This window comes from Monodon monoceros, unplaced genomic scaffold, assembly GCF_005190385.1.
Source record: "Monodon monoceros isolate NGI ecotype Baffin Bay Population unplaced genomic scaffold, NGI_Narwhal_1 Super_Scaffold_10, whole genome shotgun sequence".
NCBI classification, from domain to species: Eukaryota; Metazoa; Chordata; class Mammalia; order Artiodactyla; family Monodontidae; genus Monodon; species Monodon monoceros.
In genome coordinates, this window is record NW_021703766.1 from 15,829 (window position 1) to 38,130 (window position 22,302).

The 22,302-nt window shown below is 51.5% G+C and overlaps 3 protein-coding genes across 6 annotated transcripts in view; 2 read left to right on the forward strand and 1 right to left on the reverse strand.

Annotated features, from left to right (window-relative positions):
* Window positions 1–3,787: 3,787 nt before the first annotated feature.
* PRDM7 (PR/SET domain 7) lies at window positions 3,788–15,089 on the forward strand (the record flags this gene model as incomplete). The annotated part of the gene is made up of 10 exons (XM_029204641.1): window positions 3,788–4,007; window positions 5,551–5,674; window positions 5,998–6,105; window positions 7,928–7,981; window positions 9,797–9,949; window positions 10,586–10,687; window positions 10,903–11,174; window positions 11,601–11,668; window positions 12,795–13,076; window positions 14,684–15,089. Coding segments are annotated over 10 exons (1,651 nt in total), but the record flags the coding sequence as incomplete, so codon positions are not given.
* Window positions 6,342–6,473, forward strand: LOC114884527 (60S ribosomal protein L39-like). The gene has a single exon (XM_029203518.1). The coding sequence runs from the start codon at window positions 6,342–6,344 to the stop codon at window positions 6,471–6,473; it is 132 nt and encodes a 43-aa protein (XP_029059351.1).
* The window catches only part of GAS8 (growth arrest specific 8), a 32,716-nt gene continuing 23,693 nt past the window's right edge, over window positions 13,280–22,302 (reverse strand). For 3 of the 4 annotated variants that reach the window (XR_003790835.1, XR_003790832.1, XR_003790830.1), the window contains 6 exons: window positions 20,445–21,372; window positions 19,758–19,913; window positions 18,833–19,093; window positions 18,241–18,423; window positions 14,676–14,816; window positions 13,280–13,403 (listed from right to left, as the gene is read on the reverse strand). The gene's annotated coding sequence lies outside the window, so the exon portion shown is untranslated. The remainder of the gene's footprint in view (window positions 13,404–14,675; window positions 14,817–18,240; window positions 18,424–18,832; window positions 19,094–19,757; window positions 19,914–20,444; window positions 21,373–22,302) is intronic. The other variant, XR_003790831.1, reaches the window with a different exon arrangement.

Consider the following 22,302-nt stretch of genomic DNA (forward strand, 5'->3'; position numbering starts at 1 on the left):
CTGGGGACCTGGTAAAGGATGTCAGGACAGTCAATGAAGCCACCGAGGATATACATCCAGTAGTTCCTAATTCCTACACCCTGCTGGTCATTCTACCATCCACCAGGACATGGTATTCTGTATTAGACTTCAATGATGCCTTCTTCTGTATTCCATTAGTCCCAGAGTCACAAGAAATCTTGGCTTGTGAGTGGCAGGACTCAACATACAACAAAAACAATACTGCTGGGCCGTCCTGCCCCAAGGGTTCAAAAATTCGCACACCATCTTTGGAGAAACGTTAGCTAAACACCTAAAAGTTCTACCTCTGCAAAAGGGAACCCTCCTTCAATATGCAGACGACATTCTGATCGCCAGCCCTACTAAGGAGGCCTCTGAACTACCTAGCCAATAAAGGATAGAAGGTGTCAAAGAAAAAGGCTCAAATCTCACAGACTAAGGTGACCTGCCTGGCTTCATTCTCACAGAAGGTCGGAGAAGCCCATCCCAGGAAAGGGAAGAACCCATTTGCAGTCTGACCCCTTCTAAAACTTGAAGACAGCTTAGGGGTTCCTGGGGAGGCCGGGGATTGCTGCACCTGGATCCCTAACTACAGTCTACTAGCTGGGCCTCTATATGAAACACTGAAAGGAAAAGATGATGATCCTTTCGAATAGAATCCAGAAGCGGCCTTTCAAGAATGCAAAGAGCAGTCAATTCAGACACTCGCCCTGGAACTCCCTAATTTGGCTAAACCCTTTGAACTTTACATCCCCATAGAATGTGAATCGCCCTTGGAGTGTTAGTGCAAAAACTGGGACCACTTGAAATGGAACAACGCAAGAATGCCCTCCAGGTAGGATAAACTACGGTCACCATGGGCTTGGCCCGCCGCCCCATCCAGCCAGGATACTGGCGGTATCTAAAAACCTGGAAATCAGCAGCCCACAAATCCAGCTCCCTCCTAAGGGAAAAGGACCCCACGTGGTGATCCTAACCACCCACCATGCCCTGAAGTTGCAGGGGTCGCTCCGTGGGCACACTGACCTCGGGTGAGGAGGCCCTCCAACTCCAACCTCCAGAGAGACAACCGGGGGCAACGGGCCCCCATGACGACTCGTGTGACCATCACTTGACCTGGAGCTTCTCTCAGAAAACAACAAGAGTGTGCCCCAAAAGAGCAGACTACTGCTTGCAGGACTTACGGCACCCAGAGGGGAGCTAATAAGCTTGGCGGGGGAACCATATATCACGCTGTCACCACAGAAAAGCCTACAGACACCGCGGTGACGGCGGCCAATAAGACCAGCTGGACTCCTGGCTACTTCAAAAGGCCGTTGACTCAGTGGCCGTCATGGTCCTGGATCACCACCGGCCCTGGACTGTCTGGGAGTTGAGCGGGCAGGACTCTGACACCTGGTGCTGTTTGCACGTTAATTCAGGGGCCTAATTGAAGAAAGCGCAGACTACCGGTCAGAGCATCTAGGCTGGCAGAAACCGTCAGCCTAAGGCGGCCGAACAAATGTGGGGCGGGGTAAAACCGGCTCCCCTCCAGCGTCTCTGCGCATCTCTTTCCTGGACCCTTAAAGGTCATTAGGATCTATAACACTTCCAATGCTGGCGCTCAGGCGGACGAGCAGTGAGGCAGGAGGCCTGGGGACAATCAACCTCACCTGGAGGCTGCTGGGGAGAAGTTCTGCCCCTCCCCCCGCGTATGAGGACTCCCAACTCAGCACAAAGTAGTTACAGAAGAGGGGTCTGCACCCACAGCGCCCCAAGAATGAGGAATGGGACAAAAGGCAGAGGAGAGGTTTGTCACCGGCAAAGCCCATGAAAAATTCCTGGGAGATAAAAATAGAATCTGGGCAATAAAATATAGTCTAACATTTATTCCTCTGTGCCTTGTCTAATTTCACGTGCTCCTAGGGTTCCGCATGCAGAGGTCCCACACCCGGCACTTCAGACCCAATTTCCTAGTGCAGAATGGCTGGGTCGACACCTCAGCTCGCGGGGCCCCGTGCAGACTCCACGATATAGAGCCTGAGCTCCAGCCAACCCGGCCCTCGAGAGCTCCGCCCCCTCCCTCCCGCTGAGGCTGCCGGGATCCCTACACAGCAGCCCCGCCCACAGCCCGCGGGGGAACGCACGGTCTCACCTGTCCATTCTCTGATCAAAATACAAAGTTTTCCTTTGCTTCTGAACCAAACTCAGTCTCGTTCTGTTGGCTCCAGTGACACTGGGCAGGGGGACCCTTATCGGGGCCCACTCTGGAGGATCAGTAACAGAATTTGAGAACATTGTAACTTCAGTGAACAGATGTGTGAGCCAAACTGTAATGAACGTAGAGCAGTGTATAAGGCTCGTGTAAAACAAGATGTTTCTAACACTGCCATTTGATATTTCCCTCACTTGATTATAAGCAAGTTCAGTGGAGGGTTATTGTCTTATTTGTCAGCTCAACTTTACAGAAATTAAGTGATTTTTTCCCAAGGCTGTACATCTAATAATCTTGGCTGGAGCTTCAATCTTCTTTTGAATGCTTTTCCATTGAAAATGATACCTCTTTCAGCTCCCCCATTTCTGAGGAATATAAAATCTTATAACTTATTGTTACCAAAGGGGAAAGGCAGGGGGAGGGATAAATTAAGAGTTTGGGATTAACACATACACACTGCTATTTATAAAACAGATAATCAACGAGGACCTACTGGATAGCACAGGGAACTACACTCAGTGTTTTGTAATAACCTATAAGGGGAAAGAATCTGAAAAAGAATAGATATCTATATCTACATCATCTATCAACGCCAGATAAAATGTAACCTAAGGGTGGCCGATGGTGACCGCTTCTGACCCTCAAGACTTCAATCATCTAAAGCTTGCACTCTGCCTACTGCCCAAGGCCCTCCATGAACACGCATGTACCCATAGCTTAAAACTTCCCCAGTTTGGGGGTTTGGGGAGACACTGTTTTGACAAGATCCCTGGTGTTCTCCTTACTTGCTGCAAGTAATAAATCCCTCCTTCTCCCAATCTTTGGCTGGGTTGTGTCTTTTGGCTCGACACCCACCAAGAGGCAAACCCAGTTTTCTGGTAACATCTCTCCATCCAGACCCCCAACCAGCACTCGTGGTCCCACCTTGACAATAATTCTACAGTCAGCTGTCTTGCTTCCAACACATGGAAATCATGTTACGTTTCTGTAACCAAAGCTAGGTAAGGGGCAGAAACACTCTCCCCATTTTATCTTATGAAGCCCCCTCTGCAGATCCATTGTCCTCGAATTTGATGCCTCACTTTAATGGAAAACACTTGCAGGGCTTTCTGGTTTTATTTATATCTCATTTCTGAAGCCTTTTTAGACCTACATTGCTTAAACATACAGATTACTCCTAAGTGCCACTTCTACTTTGAGATTTAAAATTCTCCCAGTGTTTTTTCTAATATACTTATTATTCCATTTGTTGCGTTTAAATCTTTGACCGTATGTTGTTTATTTTGTGTCTCATCAGATTTTAGTTAATTACCTAGTTTTCCCCTGAATAAAGCAATACTCATCCCAAACAGTTCTTGCCAAAACTGGATTTTACAAGGAAGGGAACAGGTGGGCCTAGGAGAAAGTTCGGGAGCACGACTACAGTCCGGTGGAGCAAAGACCCTTGTTCAGGGCACTGGACGCCACGGCCACCCTAAAGACCCACCGCCCGCCTGAGGCTCCAGGATTAAGACGGGCTGCCTGACGGCGGGCGGAAAAACCAGTCAGGGAAAACCGCGAAGCTGCTCCTGCGCGCTGGAGGCTTCCTTTCAGACACGCGCGGGACCCAGAGCAGCCAATCCCCGAGTGGTGGGGCGGGACCTTCTGCGCCCTCCGCACCGTCCCGGCCGCCTATTGGCGGGACCGCTTCTGTCGCAGCACCGATTGGTGGCTTGCACCTGACGGGGCTTTACAAGCCGGCTCCGCGCCCTTCGCTTCGCCTCACCTCAGGAGTTCGCGAAGCTGCAGAAGCCGGAGCGCGCACCGGGCCGGGGTGGGGCCTGCGAGGGGACAGCGGGGAGACTGACGGGAACTGCGAAACCCTTATAAACCCTCAGCCCGAGGCCTTCAAATTCCAGGCTGGGAGGCCCCAGATCCCCTCACCCTGAGGGGCTCCAAATCCCGTCAGCTTGGAGGGACCCCGGGTCCTAACCTGAGGGACCTCACATCTCCTCAGCTTCAGGGACCCAAAGTCCCTTCACCCACAGAAACACCAAATCCCCTGATGCTTAGACCCCCCCAAATACCTGGAGTAACCCCTAGAGGTTAGGCGCCCTAAAAATAGCACCCGCAGAGAGGCCAAATTTCCCTACCCTCAGAGGCACTGACTACCCTCAGCCCGGGAACTCTTAACCCCTTCATCCTCAAAGACCCCAGGTACCCTCAATGTGGGAGAACCTAAAGCCCCTTAAGGAGAGACCCCGGATTTCCTCAGGCTCAAAGGTCCCAGGTTCTCTCAACCTGCGCCTTCTACATCCCTTCAGCCAAAAGACGCCAGATACCATCAGCCTAAGGGACCCTGAATCCCCTCGGGTCTGAGGAACCCCAATTCCCTTAGCCAGAGTGACCCAAATCTCCTCAGGCTGAGCGATCTCTCCCTTAGACATAGAACGCACGTTTTGCTCAGATTTTTCCGGAGTCCCCAGGTGGAGATCCCCAAAGCCCTTCTTGGAGAAATAGTCCCTGTCCCTCGCTGGAAGAGAGCCCTGGTTGTCAACCTGACCCCAGCCCAGCAGTCCGGGGCTTCCAGGTCTCCTCAGGACTCCCTCAGGCACCCACAGACACAGCCCTCCCAGTGCCTTTCCTCAGAGGGCCCGAGTTGCAGGGGGGCCAAAGAAACCGAATCTACTTCACGTTAGGCTGGACTGTCGTGGCTGGCGAGGATCCGTCCACCCCATCAATACCCTCCACATCCTCTAATCCTTGCCGGGGTCCTCACACCTTCCTGCTCGGGACACCCCAGCCGAGGAACACAGACCTAGCTCTGGGCAGGGGCCTGGGCTACCTCAGCACCTTCTCCTTCCACAGGCACCTTGGCCTTGAGGCGGTCCCAGGCCCATGAGCACCGACAGGTGGCCGGAGGACAGCACTGAGGGAGATGCTGGGAGAACAGCGTGGAAGCCCACGGTGAGCGGTGGAGGAGGCAGAGCCTGGCTCTAGGCCGGCTCTACAGGAGGGACAAGGAGCTGGTCCCTGGAGGGCCACAGACTCCTGGCCTGCACCGCTGGGTGACCTTCTCTGTGAAGGTACACAGGATGGGGGTGCCCGGTCCTGTCTAAGATGGTGGGGCGGGGCGGGGTGGGGGGGACAGGACACTATAGCATCGTCAACTGCTGTGTGTCCAGGGAGAGTTAGGAAAATGCTCAGTGTTTGCTCAGTTAAGCAGGACACGGTCAGGAAGGAAAACCTTCATCCTTGTCTCACAGAGACCACCCAGCAGCCTCAGGCTACACCCTGCACAAGGTGGAGGAGAGGGCCCAGCTCTAAGTTCTGACTTAGATTAGTAAGTCACTGATGAAATCGATTATTCTCTCTAGGCCAAAGATGCTTTCAAAGACATTTCCATATACTTCTCCAAGGAAGAATGGACAGAGATGGGAGAATGGGAAAAAATCCGATATAGGAATGTGAAAAAGAACTATGAAGCACTGATTACTATAGGTAACAGGAAATGCTGGGTGCCTGGGAGCCTGGGAAGCATGAACCAGGTCTTCGGTCTCAGTGTTAGCTTGGCTCTCTCTGAGATGGCTTCATCTGCTCACAGTTGCCTTCCGTGTGGAGACCAACCTGCAGGAAATGTGTGTTCTTCTGTATTCAGTGTGGGCCTGGCCCTGGCAGCGCAGAGCTCACCCCTTGCCTGGTTCCAGACTCTCCCAGCCCATCCTACCAAGTCACACTGACTCTGTGGCACTTTCCATCGCCTCTGGGCTTTGTTCCTCCTTCCAGCTCTTCCCTTTTGGAACCAAGATTTTGCTCCTTTCCAGGTCTCAGAGCCCCTCGGCCAGCTTTCATGTGTCACCGCAGGCAGGCCATCAAAGCCCAGGTGGGTGACCCTGAGGATTCTGATGAAGAATGGACTCCAAGGCAGCAAGGTGAGGGGCCAGGAAGACTTAGAGGTGTCTTCCTGAAAACAACCTGGGTTTGGGTCTCAGCTGCGTCTCAGGCATTAGCAAAAAAAAAAAAAAACCCATAATTTTTCACCCAACAAGCAAGATGCAAAACAGAATATTATACAGTAAGAGACTATCCATATAAATTTTTTAAATATGTAAAATAATTAGCCTCCCCTTCTCTGCCATCCGACGTGCAGTTGACTCTGCTCCTCACCATGTCTTCTCACAAGACTTTCACGATCGAGCGATTCCTGGGCCAGAAACCAAAGGAGAATCGTCCCATTCCCCAGTGGACTCAAATGAAAATTGGTAATAAAACCAGGTACAGCTCCAAGAGAAGACACTAGAGAAGAACCAAGCTGGGTCTATAGGGAGCCACCCATGAGGTGGCACATGTATTTATGCTGTGGAAGGTCACTTGCATCTTACCATATCACTCTGAAAGCATCTCTACTATCTGGACAAATGCATCCATTTGTTTTATTGGGAAAAAATGATTTTTCTCCTTGTGTCAGTGTTTCTGCATTAGTGCTTTGGCTCAGTAATAAATATGAGACCTTTTATTGGAAAATATATATATATATATATATATATTGTTTATAGGTACATTAAAAGGCCGTAAATGTATAAAAATTTGAATGTGAATAAGAAGTACCAAATTCATCACCAAAGGAGTAAGGGCTGGCAGGTGGCTTCATTGTGTCTTGGTTAGTTTTTTGTTTGTTTTTATTTTGTTTTTGAATTTTGAAATAGAAATTAAAAGACCCGCAGTGGTTGTGGCAGAATGGTGACATAAGACTGAATGGAGGTGGATGTATAGGTTTTCCAGTATAATTCTCAATAGTTTTCTCTCTCTCTTTTTTTTTTTGGCTGCGTTGGGTCTTCGTTGCTGCGTGCGGGGTTTCTCTAATTGCGGCGAGAGGGGGCTCTCTTCTTTGCAGTGCGTGGGCTCCTCGTTGCAGTGGCTTCTCTTGTTGTGGAACACGGGCTCTAGGCGCGCGGGCTTTGGTAGTTTCAGCATGCGGGCTCAGTAGTTGTGGCACACGAGCTTAGTTGCTCCGCGGCATGTGGGATCTTCCCGGACCAGGGCTCGAGCCCGTGTCCCTTGCATTGGCAGGTGGATTCTTAACCACTGCGCCACCAGGGAAGTCCCGAGTGCATAGGAAGATTTTTGAGTGTTGATTTTGTATCCTGCAACTTTACTAAATTCTTTTTTTAGTTCTAACAGTGTTTTCTGTGGAATATTAGAGATTTTCTACACATAAAATCATGTCATCTGTGAACAAACCTAATTTTACTTCTTTCTTTCCAAATTGCAAGCCTTTTGATTCCTTTTCTTATCTAATTCCCTGGCTAGGACTTCTAGTACTATGTTGAATAGAAGTGGTGAGAGTGGGCATCCTTTCCTTTTTTTCTTGATCTTAGAAGAGATCACTTTTTCCACCAATCAGTATGATGTTAGAGGTGGACCCTTCATATATGACCTTTATTATATTGAGGTAACTTCCTTCTATTCCTACTTTGTTGAGTATTTTTGTCATGAAGTAAATGTATTAGATACTTTATGAACATAGGATGAAGCACAGATGAGGTTTATGTCTACTTTTTTTTTAATTTTAAGGAAACTGTGATGCTCCCAGTGGAAGCATAGGCATTGATGATACAGAAATCATTTTCCATTCCCCCTTTGGTAATCCTTGCACTTGTCACTCTCTGGTTCAGAATTCTGTGTCCTTAATTCAGATGCCCAGAGTCTGGAAACATTTACCAACCAAAACACTGATTTCTCATCATCTTTTAGTTAAACCTTCTTGGCTGGCCTTCAGAGTGGAGCACAGTAAACACCAGAAGGTAAGTATTTCCCAAATCCTGTTGACAAGAAAACCTTCCTCATGGATCCAATCACAGGTAAGAATAGGAGAATACACAGAGTATCCTAGAAACTGCTGCTTCCTTTCATGATTCTTTAGCACAATGTCTGATATCATCATCATTTTTATAGTTAATAAGAATAGCAACAGTAGTAGGTTGTTCTATTTTCACGTTATTTCCATAATACTTCAGGCTCTATTTTACATGAATAAACTCACTTTAGACCTTAAAACAATCCTGTAGCACCTATAGGTAGTGTAACTGTCGCCATTTATATTGAATAGATCAAGAAACTGAGGTAAAGAAATGTTTGAGTATATGCCTGAGATCACAGTATCACTGGTAGGGCAATCTCATCCAAAGCTCCTTCTCTAAAACACTTACAAGCTGAGTAGAACTTCCATAGTTTTATAAAGTTTACACTGTCTTATTCATACATACATCTTTATATCATTCACATGACGGGTGATTTCAACCTCAGTTGTTTTCTGCTACGCCAAAGTGAGTGACATGCTAAGACCATCTGACTAAGGGAAGCTTACAGATCTGTAGGCAATTTGTAGAGTGGATTGTCCGAGACGAAGAAGGAGATGGACCCCCAACCTCAGAGCCTGCTACTCTAATAAGAGGAAGCATCTCCCAGCCCTGACTAGCTTCAAGTTTGATCACTGAAAACGACAAATAAGAAAATAACTTTAGGACTTCATATAGGTTACCCACGTTTCAACAGAAACTCATCCCTCTGGAACTGATTTCAAATGCTCATTCTTGCAGGAGAAAGTAACAGCTCCTTCCTCCGGGCTCTAATTAGGCAACTGTCACGTTTGGAATCATTTGCTTAGCCTGCCCCTGCGTTGCAAGCTTTGAGAGCCTGCTCCATACCCGTTTCTTCTCAGAAGTCCCAGGCCCAGCTCAAGGCCCCTGAGGGCCCCCTGGAGGTTTTCTGAATGCGTGACTCCACATTTAAACATTCACCTAGAAGTAAGAGGGTCAAGGAGTGCTGAAGATAGTATCTGTGAGCTAGATTTCAAATAGGGAGACAGTTGAGGGGGTGAATTGATAGCAGGGCTGGACTCTCACGTTCACACTGTACTACATATCAGTAGCTCACAAAACAATTTGGTGAACGTTATTAAATTGCATGTCCACTGTGACGTTAAGAATTAGCATGTATGCCAATTTATGGTTCAGGAAACTGAGGAGAACTAGCTAGTCGTACAGCCTTATTCAAGCAGAATCGATGGGAACCAGCTACTCTGATTCCAAACATTCTCTCTAGGATATGGCAACCTGCAACGTTCAGCATCATTTTCTTTATTGTCTAGATAAGTTTCTGCCATACCATTTCTTTGTTCTCTTCCCAATCTCACTGCTCTGTCACCTCATTTTCCAGAAGTGTTTTGTCCCCTCTGTACTTTTCCACATTTCCTCGTCCATCAGAGGTCCACTAATTTAATAAAAGACCCCCTCTTTTTTTCTATAAGCCCTTACCCCCCGCTTCTTTCCCAGACTTTGTTGATTCTTCCCAATTATTCTCCCTGACTCGCTCTCTCTTTTATGGAGAAATTTGAGAGAAAGTTGAAGGGAAGGAACCTTAAGATATGGGTTCTAGTCTTGATTCACTACCCACTTAGGCCCTTTATTTACGCTCTAGTGTTCAGACTCCACCCGCCCGGGGTATTTCCAAGGGTTGTTGGAGTATTAACTAAAGTCATGCATGTGAAAACACTTCATAAGCCCTAAAGAACTAAAGAAATGCATGTTGTCTTTCACTATGTGACTCTCCCGTTGAAGGTAGTGCCCCCGGTGCCATTAAGTAATGAATCTAGTTTGAAGAAATTGCCAGGAGCAGCGCAACTGCAGAAGGCAAGTGGCCCTGCGCAGGCCCAGAGCCCAGCGCCCCCTCCCGGAGCGGCAAGCACCTCTGCATGGCACACTAGACAAAAGCTGGGTGAGAGAAAATAACGTGGGGGCTTTAGTCCCTCTAATTCTTCTAGAAACGCTGATTAGTATGGCCTAGGTGTGTGGGGTGGACTTGGGGTAGGCGTGGGTTTAGGCTGGACTGATCTGAGACCTGAAGTTAGCACTGGGGCCTTGGGAAAATCTTACATGTCTTCTGAGGTCCTGATTGCTAATCTCTAAAGTAAACGTAAGGATACATAACTCGTATAGTGTTTGAAAACATTAAATTAATTATAAAAGTACGGACACATACACGTTCAAAAATCCATCTGTGATAATAGTGACCATGCTTTCTTAGTTAAGGCCTCTGCTCAATGCCTAACATGTAATGTGCCTTAACCAATATTTTCTGAATGAGTAAATGTGTCAATGAACCATTTTCTACGTAGAAAGGTTGGGAAGTTAAATCTAATAATGGGAAGAACAGGAAGCTAACATTGAACTGGGCGTCTGTAGTCAGTGTGGAGCCTCGGTCTGTCTGAACCAGTAGCTAAACGGGGGAAAAACAAAGTATACAGAAGGACAGGCGATGATTTGATGGGAGGGGATTTCACATTTTCTGATAAAACAGGGACCAACACTCCAGACCCCACCAACCTTGCTTACCTACTCTTCTCCAACTTAGAACGCAGAGCAAAGCAGATTGAAGTGAAGATGTATAGCCTACGAGAAAGAAAGGGCCACGTGTACCAAGAGGTCAGCGAGCCCCAGGATGACGACTACCTCTGTGAGTGACCCCACTGGCCCATTACAGAGAAGGCTGTTATGTCTTGCTACAATAATCTCACCTTAGCATTTAGTCCCCAAATCATCCCCTTTGTCTAGTGACTTGGGGTACAGGATTGAGGCCAAATGACATGAGCGCCCTGGTTCTTTCTGAAGGTCTTTACAACCAGGAACACGCACTGTATCTTCCCTAATCCCTGTCGCTCTCGCCTCCAGATTGTGAGAAGTGTCAGAACTTCTTCATTGACAGCTGTGCTGCTCACGGGGCCCCTTCATTTGTAAAGGACAGTGCAGTGGAGAAGGGGCATCCCAACCGCTCAGCCCTCACTCTGCCCCCTGGATTAAGTATCAGACCATCAGGCATCCCTGAGGCTGGGCTTGGAGTATGGAACGAGGCATCCGATCTGCCGTTGGGTCTGCACTTTGGCCCCTATGAGGGCCAGATCACAGAAGATGAAGAGGCCGCCAACAGTGGATACTCCTGGCTGGTGAGAAACACCCACCTCTTCCCCTGTCCTCTGGCCTCCACATCCCTTCTGTGGATGGGGCGGGGGGGGCCTCACGTTCAACATGCTAGGACGTGGATGGGGACAACACGGTTAGCTCTGTGTACTGAGTGCACTTTGCATGAACACGGAACTTCTACTTAAAGATCAGAGGCCAGGTGGGAGCACGGTGGTACAGGCACAAAGAAGCGGCTCCTCCCGTGCGGGGCCCTTGGCCTGAGCGGACAAATAGACTCAGACATGAGGATGGTGATTAAGGAGCTTATTGCGTGGTCACGATTGGCAGTTGCATCCATGTAGGCTGAAGAGCATTGATGACAGCAGAGTGAAATAATTCTTCTATCACCTCCCACCAAAAAAAAAAAGAAAGAAAGAAAAAAGGCTTTAACTTCTTTTTCTGACACTCAGATCACCAAAGGGAGAAACTGCTACGAGTATGTGGATGGAAAGGACACGTCCTGGGCCAACTGGATGAGGTAAGCCCAGTAGGTTTCCAGGTTCCAGAGAGGACACTCATCTCTCTCAAGCCCATGTCCCTTTCCTTCTCAGACTGCCCCCCTCAATGGTTTTTACATCTTCTGTCCCTCTTTTTTCTCCATACAATGCTCTTTCATTTCAAGAGACGTCAGAAAAAAGGAAATAAAAATATAGTATGTGTCCTCAAAATACGTCTCTGTGCTCAAGAAAACTGGGGTACTTGAAAACAACTTGAGGAGTCTAGATTCACCAGGGACACTTATTTACCTAATTAACACTTATCAAGCACTTGCTATTATGCTCCAGTTTAGAAAATGGAGTCCATTACTTAAACAGATCACATCACCCATGTCCTTACGGAGGACACACTGCAGACAGACATTAAGCAATTGATTTTAGGAACATTTAACCATAATTTTCCTATTTTTCAAGAAGTGCACGGCACCACCATAACCTAACGGGAGGTACCTTTAGTCTGTGAGGGCAGCCACCTTCCCAGCCTTGCTTCCAGTGAGAACTGGGTTCTGAAGCCAGGAGACAAACAGACTGCAGGATGGTTGTGAGCAGCCCCTTTCTCTAAGGTCCCCTCCTTTCATCAGGGGAGGCAGAAAATGAATAAACTACTATTGTTCTGTGTTTCGAGCTAAGTCAGAGAGCTCTCCAAGTTTCTACAGGAACCTGGGGGAGGCAAGTGAATGGGGGGCCCTGGATGCACGTGGGGAGACTGGAGACAGGCCTCTCGAGAGAACATAGGCTGGGGCTGAGTGCTGAGGGATGTGTGCTAAACTAGAAGCACCAAGTTCTGTGGAATAAAAACAGAACTTCATTGAGAGTTTAGAGGTCACCAGTTTTACGGCCAATCCAGGTGGAGACAGGTCTGGAATCGGGCTTTGGAAAACAGATAAGTAGGTAAGGAGAGAAAAGCAATCTGGCCTGGATGGGCAACAGCATCTGGAGATAGGGATTCACAGGAAAAGCTCGAAGGCGTGAGCAGCAGGTTCCCGCGCAGCAGCGGCGGCAGCTGGGGCAGCACCAGGCCGCGACGGCAAGAAGCTGGCTCGGGTCTGACAGGTGGAGGGAACCCATCGCCTGCACTTTCTGTCCCTTTCTCTGCCCCAACCCCAGGTATGTGAACTGTGCCCGGGATGAGGAAGAGCAGAACCTGGTGGCCTTCCAGTATCACAGGCAGATCTTCTACCGAACCTGCCGGGTGGTCAGGCCGGGCTGTGAACTGCTGGTCTGGTACGGGGACGAGTACAGCCAGGAGCTCGGCATCCCGCGAGGCAGCGGGTGGAAGAGCCAGCTCGTGGCGGCGGGCAGAGGTGGGTGCCACTGCTCTTCCAACGCAAAGCAAGAAGCACTCCTGGGGAGCTTTCATGGTCCGGCTCTCCATCAGGGTAAACTCCAGTCTGGAGTCAGCAAAGTTTCAATTAAGATGCTTCAGAAATTGATCCATAAGCCTTTGACTCTTAGGGAAACTTTTTATATTAAAATTTTTTTCTTCTAGTTTTTTTAATCCCTCATGCAAAAAATATATAACGTCATATAGGGCTGAAAGGCTTAGAGGAAAAAAACACGTTTTCGAGCACCTACCAGCTCTCTCACCTTTAGCCATTTCTTCTTCATCTCCTCCATATTTCTAGATGATATGTGTACACGTTGATTTGCATTCAGTCACCATTTCGGTTCGTTGTCACATGAGTTCATACACTGTGCCAGACAGGGCTCCACGAACTGGAAATAGAGATTGAACAGGACGGTCAGAATCACTGCCCTAGAGCAGCACGTGCCTCATACCAGACAGCAGTTAGTGCTTTGAGGAAAAGTAGCCCAGAAAAAGTGCCTTGGATCACTGTGAGCGGAGGGGTGGGGTGTGGCGCTCTCCAGAGACAGCATTTGTGGGCAAAGTGTTCCAGGCAGGGGAACGGCCAGTGCCGCAGCACCAGGGCAGGAAACAGAGGCCATGCAGGTGGTCAAAGAGGGAAGCACAGAGGGAGAGGAAGCAGGCTGGACAGAACACGGAGGCCTCAGGGCCTGTGCTCCACGCATAGACATGGGGGTCCCCCTGGGTGACGTGAAACAACCGTGCGGTTTTCAGCTGCAGGGGGCATGTTCTCTGCTCTAAGATGATGCTTTGGCTCATTTTTTGGAAAGAGATAGCAGTGGGGAATCCGCTCAGAGGTCAGTTCATCACCAGGTGAGAGGGGAGAGCGGACTGGCTGAAGAAGGGCAGGAGCTGGGGTGTATTTTTAAACAGGACTTCCTACTGCATTTTAAACGGACTAACCCTGACTGAAATCAATGAGGTGTGAATACTCGTGAGGCTTTCTGAGGAAGGACGTAATTTCATTTTCCACTTTATGGAAAACTGAGAGAGAAGCAATTCATGACCTAATTGGGGCATCAGGAGCCAGAGTCCGTTAGTCAGTGGGACCTGGACCACTCGGTCTTGTCCAATCTGAATCCCACTTCCTCACAGAGATTCAGACACAATGGCTGCTCAACTAATATGTCTCTGTGAATGAGGAGCCTCAAATCCAGCTTTCCTCACAGGTGCCCTAACCACTACCCTACCCTGCCTTCCACATCTGGAGATCTCCAGGATGAGTGCCCCTCACTTAATAAATTCCTTCCCCTCGTAGGAAGTCACTCAGGGCGATTCCACCTATCATCAAGAGTGTTCTCTCCCAACAGGAAAGAATACCTGTGGCCCCTCTGTCACAAAGTGATAGGACTTTTCAGATACTCCTATGTGGGCAAAAGTCACTGCAGTTCCACCTCTTATAAGGAGTGACACTGCCTCTGATGCTACTTGAAGGTCCCTAGTCAGGGCCACAGGTAGAAGAGGCCCTTGATACGGGCTTTCTGGATTTCTGAAGAAGACAGAGTGAGTAAAAATGGAATGGAAAAGTAGACTGTAAAGGCACACTGGTTGGGACACAGAGCTTGCGCTGTCAACACTGAGATGATTAGTGGTTCAGGCCTTACCGGAGACAAACCATCTACCTGACCAGAAGCTTCCTCTTTCAGCAGACCCAAAGCCCAAGATCCATCCATGTGGCTCCTGCTCTTTGGCCTTCTCCAGTCAGAAAATCCTCAGCCAACACGTGGAATGCAGTCACCCGTCTCAGGTCCTCCCGAGAACATCTGCAAGAGACCGCGTCCAACCAGAGGATCCCTGCCCAGGCTATCAAAATCGGCAGCAGCAATATTCTGATCCACACAGCTGGAGTAACAAACCTGAATATCAAGAGGTCAAGGAAAGGTCCAAACCTTTGCTGAAAAGGATAAGGCTGGGGAGGATTTCAAGGGCCTTTTCCTCCTCTCCCAAAGGACAAATGGGGAGCTCTAGGGCACATGAGAGAATGATGGAGGCAGGGCCCAGCACAGGCCAGAAAGTGAACCCAGAGGCCACAGGCAAATTACTCATAGGGGCAGGAGTATCAAGAGTTGTAAAAGTCAAGTACGGAGGCTCTGGGCAAGGCTCCAAGGATAGGTCTAGTCTCACCAAGCACCAGAGGACACACACAGGGGAGAAGCCCTATGTTTGCGGGGAGTGTGGGCGACACTTCAGTCATAAGTCAAGTCTCATCGCACACCAGAGGACACACACAGGGGAGAAGCCCTATGTTTGCGGGGAGGGTGAGGGAGTCATTACCAATAAACCACATCTTAGCCACGGGAGGATAAATGTAGCCACCACATACCTCGGCTCTGAGGGAGCTTCAAAGGAAGTCTATGACCCCTTACATTCCCTAAGAGTGTGATGAGCACAGAAATAACTGGTTAAGTAGATCCTCTGCTTTCATGATAAGAGAGAAGGTAGATAAACAGCAGAGGGTTTCTTAATTGCCCTGGAGATGTTCATACCAATCCCCTTCATGGTTTTTTGGACTCCTGTTTTAATAAATTTTGTCTCCATACAAATCTGAAGCCCAGACTGTGTACCTCATTCCCCCCTTATCACTGAAAGCAGTGGGGTCCAAGAGGGCCACAGAGAACGCATACTCGCAGCCCCGGTCTCCGTAGGAACTGAACCCCTGGAAGGGCATTCTCCCTTGGCCTCTCCTCATTCCTCTCTGGTTTCCTCTGACTTCTGTAGCCTCAAAGGTGAAGGCCTCGTGCATGTGTGGGTGCATGCCTGTGTGCCTGGCTCAATCTGGGGTATCTGGTCTCCCTCGCTCTCTCTTTGCTGTCGCCTCAGGGCCAGCACAGCATGTGGACTCCAGATCCAACCATAGTGGGTCAATTCTCAGCTCTGCCCTCACCAGCTGTGTGACCTGTGGCAAGGTGCTCAACCTCTCTGTGCCTCTTTTCTAATCTATAAAATGGGATGGGAGCGCCAGCCTTTTGGTTTGATGGATAAGCACAGGCAGAATCTGGCACAGAGGCAGGCTGAGAGGGCAAGCCCTGCCCTTTGTTATTCTCTCCCTGCCCACGTCTTCCAGGTCTTTAGAGCTGGACAAAGAAGGGGCCACTCAGGCACTGGTCAGACACAGCTGCTTCACCTGCAGACTTAGCTGCCCTGACTAAGGAGGAGGTGAGAGGTCAGGATGCTAAGTGCGGGCAACCTCCCTTCCCACCGCTGCCCTTCCCGCTGAGCCTGGGCAGCCCCAGAGCCCCTCTACACACAGTCACCTGGGAAAGGCGGCCCTCGCCCACAGCCGCTGAGAACGGAGTCTGGAGCCGCGCCTGCAGGAACCGGACCACCCGTGAGTCTCGGAACCTCTCCTGCCCCCCTGCACACAGTGTCCTCGAAGCCCACACCGCAGCTTCTCTAACGCACGTGCCGTGTACCTGGGCCTGTGTGCTTCAGTGCAACGGTGTCACCACCTTGAAATTCTTAACTGTTGAATATTTTATCCTTCAACTCACTTTTTCTAAGAGAAGTCTGGCGGAGAATGGGGCACACTGTGAGCACAGCAGGCCCGCACAGTGTGGACTCACAGCTAATGGCCCCGAGGCCCCGGGAGCTCAGGGCTCCCGTGCAGCCAGCAGCGCAGGTGCACAGGCTGCACGTGAGGACGAGGTGGCACGAAGCCTCTCCCGCTGGGTAGGTGAGGGTCCTGACAGCTCCAGGAGGCCACGCTGTGCTTAGACCCAGAACTGAGTTCTGGTACAGAAAGGAGGCCCCATCCTCTCCTCTCTGAACAACCTCCCTGCCCCTGAGGGAGCCCTAACTTGGCCCAGTCCTGTTCCCACCACAATGGGTTCAGGAAGGCCGAAGCGGGGAGCCCAGACCCCATGACTGCAAACAACGGCCCTTAGGCCCCCTCCCCATGCAGCCTTGTGAAGCATTTCTACGTGAACCATGTGGATGTCAATAACAAACATCCACTATTATTGGCTCCTTTCTTTCATGCTTTTTTAAGGGAATCTGTGTGTCTGTGGCTTTGTTTCCCTATGGGAAGAGGAGCACCATAAACTTTCCATCTTCTGTGGCTCTCAGCAGCGGCCACGGGAGGGACGGAGTTGGGGGTGATGCCGGCAGAGGGGCTTCGACTGAAATACTGTGGGGGAGGGGCCCCAGAAACTTCCTGGGGCTTCTCACCTGCACCTCCCACCAGAGGTGGCCCTAGAATCCCCTGCAAGGCTGAGCAGTTCAAGGCCTGCCCCCTCCCCTCCCCTCCCCTCTGGCAATAAACTCCATTCCCGGTGAGGCCGCCAGCCCCCAAGACGCCCCGAGTCCCTGGCCCCCATCATCCGCGGCCTGCACAGAAGATGGATGACCTGTGTGGTGGCGGCGATGGTGTGCGACCCCACAGTTCAGGCGCAAACAGGCACTCCGGCCTCTCACCCAGTCTCGGCTCACCTCTAGCAAGGGGGCTGGCGGCTTATACACCCTCCCGCCACGGGCAGCTGCGTGCTGAAGGGGGGCTCGGAGGAATGTGCACCGCCTGACACGCGCTGGGCTCGGCTCGGGACGCCTGCAGGGCCTCCACCTGACACTGCGGGTGCCCTGGATGGCCACACAGGACACCAGCAGCCTCCATCACATGTGCCGCTCTGACCGCAGTGGCCCCATGGCTGTGCCAGCCCCACCTGCCTGCTGCTCTACCGGGACCCTAGCTGAGCAGGTGAGCGCGGAGCACAAGAGGGTAAACTGGCCTTCGGCTACCAGACTCCGCCTGGTCGGCCACTAGCCCAGCCAGTACCTGAGGCAGAGCTGCCTATGGGGAGGGTGTCACCCACAGATGCTGTCCTCAAAGCTCAGGCCCCTGAAAACTTACCAAAGAGGTTTTCTTAAGTTTGTTTTCAAAAGTAGGAGGCCGTTCATCTATCACCCAGAGAAAACTCCTGTAACATTCTGAAATATGTACTTTAAGATCTTATTTTGCAAGCTCTTGTGCTTGATGTCAACAGCTTTGTTGTTTTTTTCTTTTTCTCGTAATATGCAGGTGTTTAGAAAAAAAAGAAATTTAGAAAATACAGAAAATAAAAGCCACTCATAATTGTATAGGCAACACCAATTAATACAGCATCTGGTCACCACACACAGACACGTGTGCACACACACAGGAACACTCGTGCACGTTTTTCTTCTACGAAATCTTTTGAGCCCCCATCTTACCTTGTCACCGGCCTCTGTTTTTGCTCACCAAGACGAGCCCGCTTTGGCCTCGTGACCGGTAGGTTTCCATGCAACTCAGAAGCAGGCGGGCAGCAGGGGCTGTGAGGGGTGGGCACCGCCTGGCCCAAAGCGAGGAGACAAGAGCGAGCGCTTCTCCTCCGGGTGCAGTACCTTCAGGGGCCACTGGGGGAGACACCGAAGAAGAAGCCTCTCAAACGCCTTCCCTTCAGTTTCCATGGTTACAACGTGCCCCACGTCCCGGGGTCGGACGGGGGTTTAACAGACCTTCTATTGTTGGACATGAAAAGTGTTTCCAGAGAGAATCTGTCCAGATCTTGGCCTGGCTTGCTGCAGGTTTACCCATGTGGTGCATTCGGGGCTCAGGGAAGTTCTGCAGCTTCCCGGGTTTAGGGCTAAAGCACACCCCGCCCTCACCCCTCCCGCGGTCACTGCGTCTTCCCCTCCAGAGGAAGGTGTCTGGGACTATTAACTGCAAAGACACTGCCGAAGAGGACAAAGGCCATGGCTGGCCCGGGGCTGGGGTGCTCCCTGGGGAGCACAGGGGACATGGGCCACTCAGTGCTGGTCTCACCTGTCCTGCGTGCTTATCCTCCTTCTCCGTGGTTGTGCGGCTTTCTTCCCCCGGGGGGGCTGCCAGCGAGGGGCTCCCGAGACGCTGCAAGCTGGGGTTGGTGGTGGGAGTGCTGCATGCCAGGAAACCCAAGACCCTCCAGCAGGTCAGTGTGGTGTGGACAAGACCTGGCCTCACTGGACGGCTAGGCCCTGTCCTTTCGGGACACCCGCTCTGGACCCCCGTCGGAGGTGTGGCTGTTTCCCCGATGCCCACCTTGGTCTCAGGAGGCAGAAGAGAGACTGGGTTATCCCTCCCACCCGCTGCCCGGACAGTCACAAGGGCCCCTTCCCAAACAGTCGGAGCAGGCTTAGCAGAGGGAGTGCTTGGGTCTCACAGGGTCACTATGGAGAGGGATTTACTCCTGACCAGGATCCCTTCTTTGCTGGTTCTGTTTCTGCGTTGTCTTCACACCAAATCTCACAAGGACAAGGCCGGGTTTTTACAGCATCACTGGCCCAGGGGCCAGCGAGCCTCCTTATGGTGTGTTTGTTACAGGCAGGGAGACAGGGCCGCTGGTGTGACGCTCCCCCAGGCGAGAGAAGGGACCACACTAGGTTGTGTCTCCTGCGGGGTTTCAGGGGTGCTGGCAATAGGGGCGGCCACTCCTTTTCTAAATATGTCAGACAACCACTGAGTTCTGAAGTTATTCAAGAAACTTTTTTTTTGTTTTTGCACTACACAGGCCTCTCACTGCTGTGGCCTCTCCCATTGCGGAGCAGAGGCTCCGGACGCTCAGGCTCAGCGGCCATGGCTCACGGGCCCAGCCGCTCCGCAGCATGTGGGATCCTCCCGGACCGGGGCACGAACCCGTGTCCCCTGCATCGGCAGGCGGACTCTCAACCACTGCGCCACCAGGGAAGGCCATGAAACATTTTTTGAGCACCTGTTATACTGCAGGTACCACACATGAGAGTTGCAGAGGTGGAGGTGGGCAGAGCTGGGTGTCAGGAACCAGCTCTACGGTCGTGGAAGAGGCTGAGGATTCCATGAGATGCCGGCTTCTGATGGCGGAGTAGACATTTTCTACCACAAATATTAGCTGCAAAGATACATAATAAAGAGAGAGGCATGACTCTTGCAGCAAAAATAAGGGTGTGGGGTGGAGGAGAAGGTGGCAAGAAGGGCTGAGCAGAGAGAACAAGCAGGTCCTGTCACTCCAGTGTTAAGCGTGCAGGATCCAAGCCACCAGGTCAGCTCGGTCAAGTCCCTGCTCTGCACTTAGTTACCATGAAGCCCTGGAGCCTCCACTTCCCCTGCTGTTGCGTTGGTACAGGAAGTTCTCAGCACAGTCACTGCTGTCATCCGTATGAGGCTGAGGGCCCTCTACATGTGGTGTCCCGTCCAGCAGACCCTCGGCCATACCCTCCGAGCCCAACTGAGGCCCAGACGAAGCCTCACTTCACTGGGTGGCCTCACTGGGGACCCAGGTCCCCCTCCCTGCTCTCACTCCAGGACGCCCTCACCCACAGTCAAAGCGAGTTCGTGGCCAGGCCCACACTCCACCCCCAAGTGGGGAGAAGGAAGGGGCTGGGGGGCAAAGTGCCTTCAGGCAAGTGGTGCAGGAGCTCACCCATCACCCCTCGTGGTCCGTCCCTGGGAGCGTGGTCACGGGTCACGTGCAGCTGCAGTGCTTCCCGTGAGGACGCGAGCTCTCTGCCGTGAGCACTGAAGCAGGAAACCCTGAGTGATCTTTCCGAGGCTGGAAGACTCCCCGGTCGTTGGGACGAGAGATAAAGCCAGAAAGTGGGTTCTCACTGGGACGGGCCTTCTCTAGACCCAGCTTGGGGACAGCAAGAGTGGGACAAGGGGCCCCGTGGAGACTGTGCAGCCGAGTGACAAGCCCACGTTCACCCGGCGGGAGGCCTTTGAGGGGTCTGTGATGGAGGAAGCCCACCCCATGAGACAACAGAGGGTTTCAGGGACACACGGCAGCAAAATCAGGGAAAATATGAAGACTCTGGGAAACTAAAGTACGAATATCAAAGAAACTCTTACTGCCCTGAAGGTTCCCCCTGACATGAGCGGGGGGCAGCTCCAGGACTGCAAAGGTTTTTGTGGTTTCAAGCAGCAGAGACCCTGCTCCACAGCAATGGGGCTGGGGGGCTCGGGGGGCCACAGGCAGAATCCCACAGAGATGGGTCGACAGGGGCCACAAGGCACGGGGGCCCTTCGGGGATCGTGGGGCTGCTGTTGTCCGGGGTCGCCCGCTGGCGGCCGCACCCCTGCCGTGTCCCTGCTGCTCACAGACCCTCCCCCACGGCTGCTCTGGCCCCATTCCCTTCATGCTCCCAATTCGTGCCCCTGAAAGCAGCAACCTGACTGACTGCTCCTGATTCCGGGGCCAGCAGGACTCCCTCCGGCTCTCCCTCCCCAGGCGCCAGCCTACTCGCAGACCTGGCGGCGCCCCAGCAGCTGCTTGTCCGGAAGCTTCTGTTGGTCTCACGAGGCACCACAGGCAGCACTGCCGTGTCCATATACCCATCGTTTCCGACCGACACCTGGGGATGGACGCTGAGGTTCACCAGAGGTACCGGGCATTTCGTAGCAAAGGGAGCTGTGAGAGGATGTGCTCTGTCCCCTCCTGGCCTGCGACCAGCAACCACTAACGCTTCCTCCTGGGCCTCCACGCCACTCACCAGGCAGCGCAGGCTGTGCTCCGATCGCCCTCCTAACGCGCAAAGCCATTTGGGGTCCTCTCCGTGGACCAGACACCAGAGGCTTGGTTCTAGCAACCAGGACACACTGCCCCGAACCCGTTGGCCCAGCCTCACCACTTCTCTCCCTCTGGTTTGTGTGCTCAGCCCCAGCTCCCGCAGCGTGGCCAGGGTCCAGACAGGACTCCCCTGACAACGGTAGGGGAAAAGGGAGGACAGAAGGGACCCGAGAGCAGTGCGACGGATGGAAAGATGGGATATAAAAGACGGCCCTCCCCTCAGCCACCTAACAGTTTCTCAGCCCCTGAAGTTAATGGTGCACAGGGTTCCTATAGTGACAGTCACATCAAAGGATGACGTGAAGATTTCTGAGAAAGTAAACAAATCATTTGGAAATAGTTATAAGACTTTGGTGAAGTATTTGAGCTGCCACTTACATCACCTGATGCGGTTTTGTTATCTGCATAGTGAGTAGACTAAAAAGCGAAGACATTTAATTTTAGAGTCTTTTTAAATACATTAATTTACTATTTATTTTTGGCTGCCTTGGGTCTTTGTTGCCGTGCGCAGCCTTTCTCTAGCTGCAGCGAGCAGGGGCCGCTCTTTGTTGCGGTGCACGGGCTCTAGGTGCACAAGCTTCAGTAGTTGTGGCCCGTGGGCTCAGTAGTTGTGGCTCGCGGGCCGTAGAGCACAGGCTCAGTAGTTGTAGTGCGTGGGCTTAGTTGCTCTGCAGTGTGTGGGATCTTCCCAGACCAGGGCTCGAACCCGTGTCCC

Coding starts and splice junctions, on each gene's coding strand:
- LOC114884527 (XM_029203518.1), top strand. CDS start 6,342: ATGTCTTCTCACAAGACTTTCACGATCGAGCGATTCCTGGGCCAGAAA.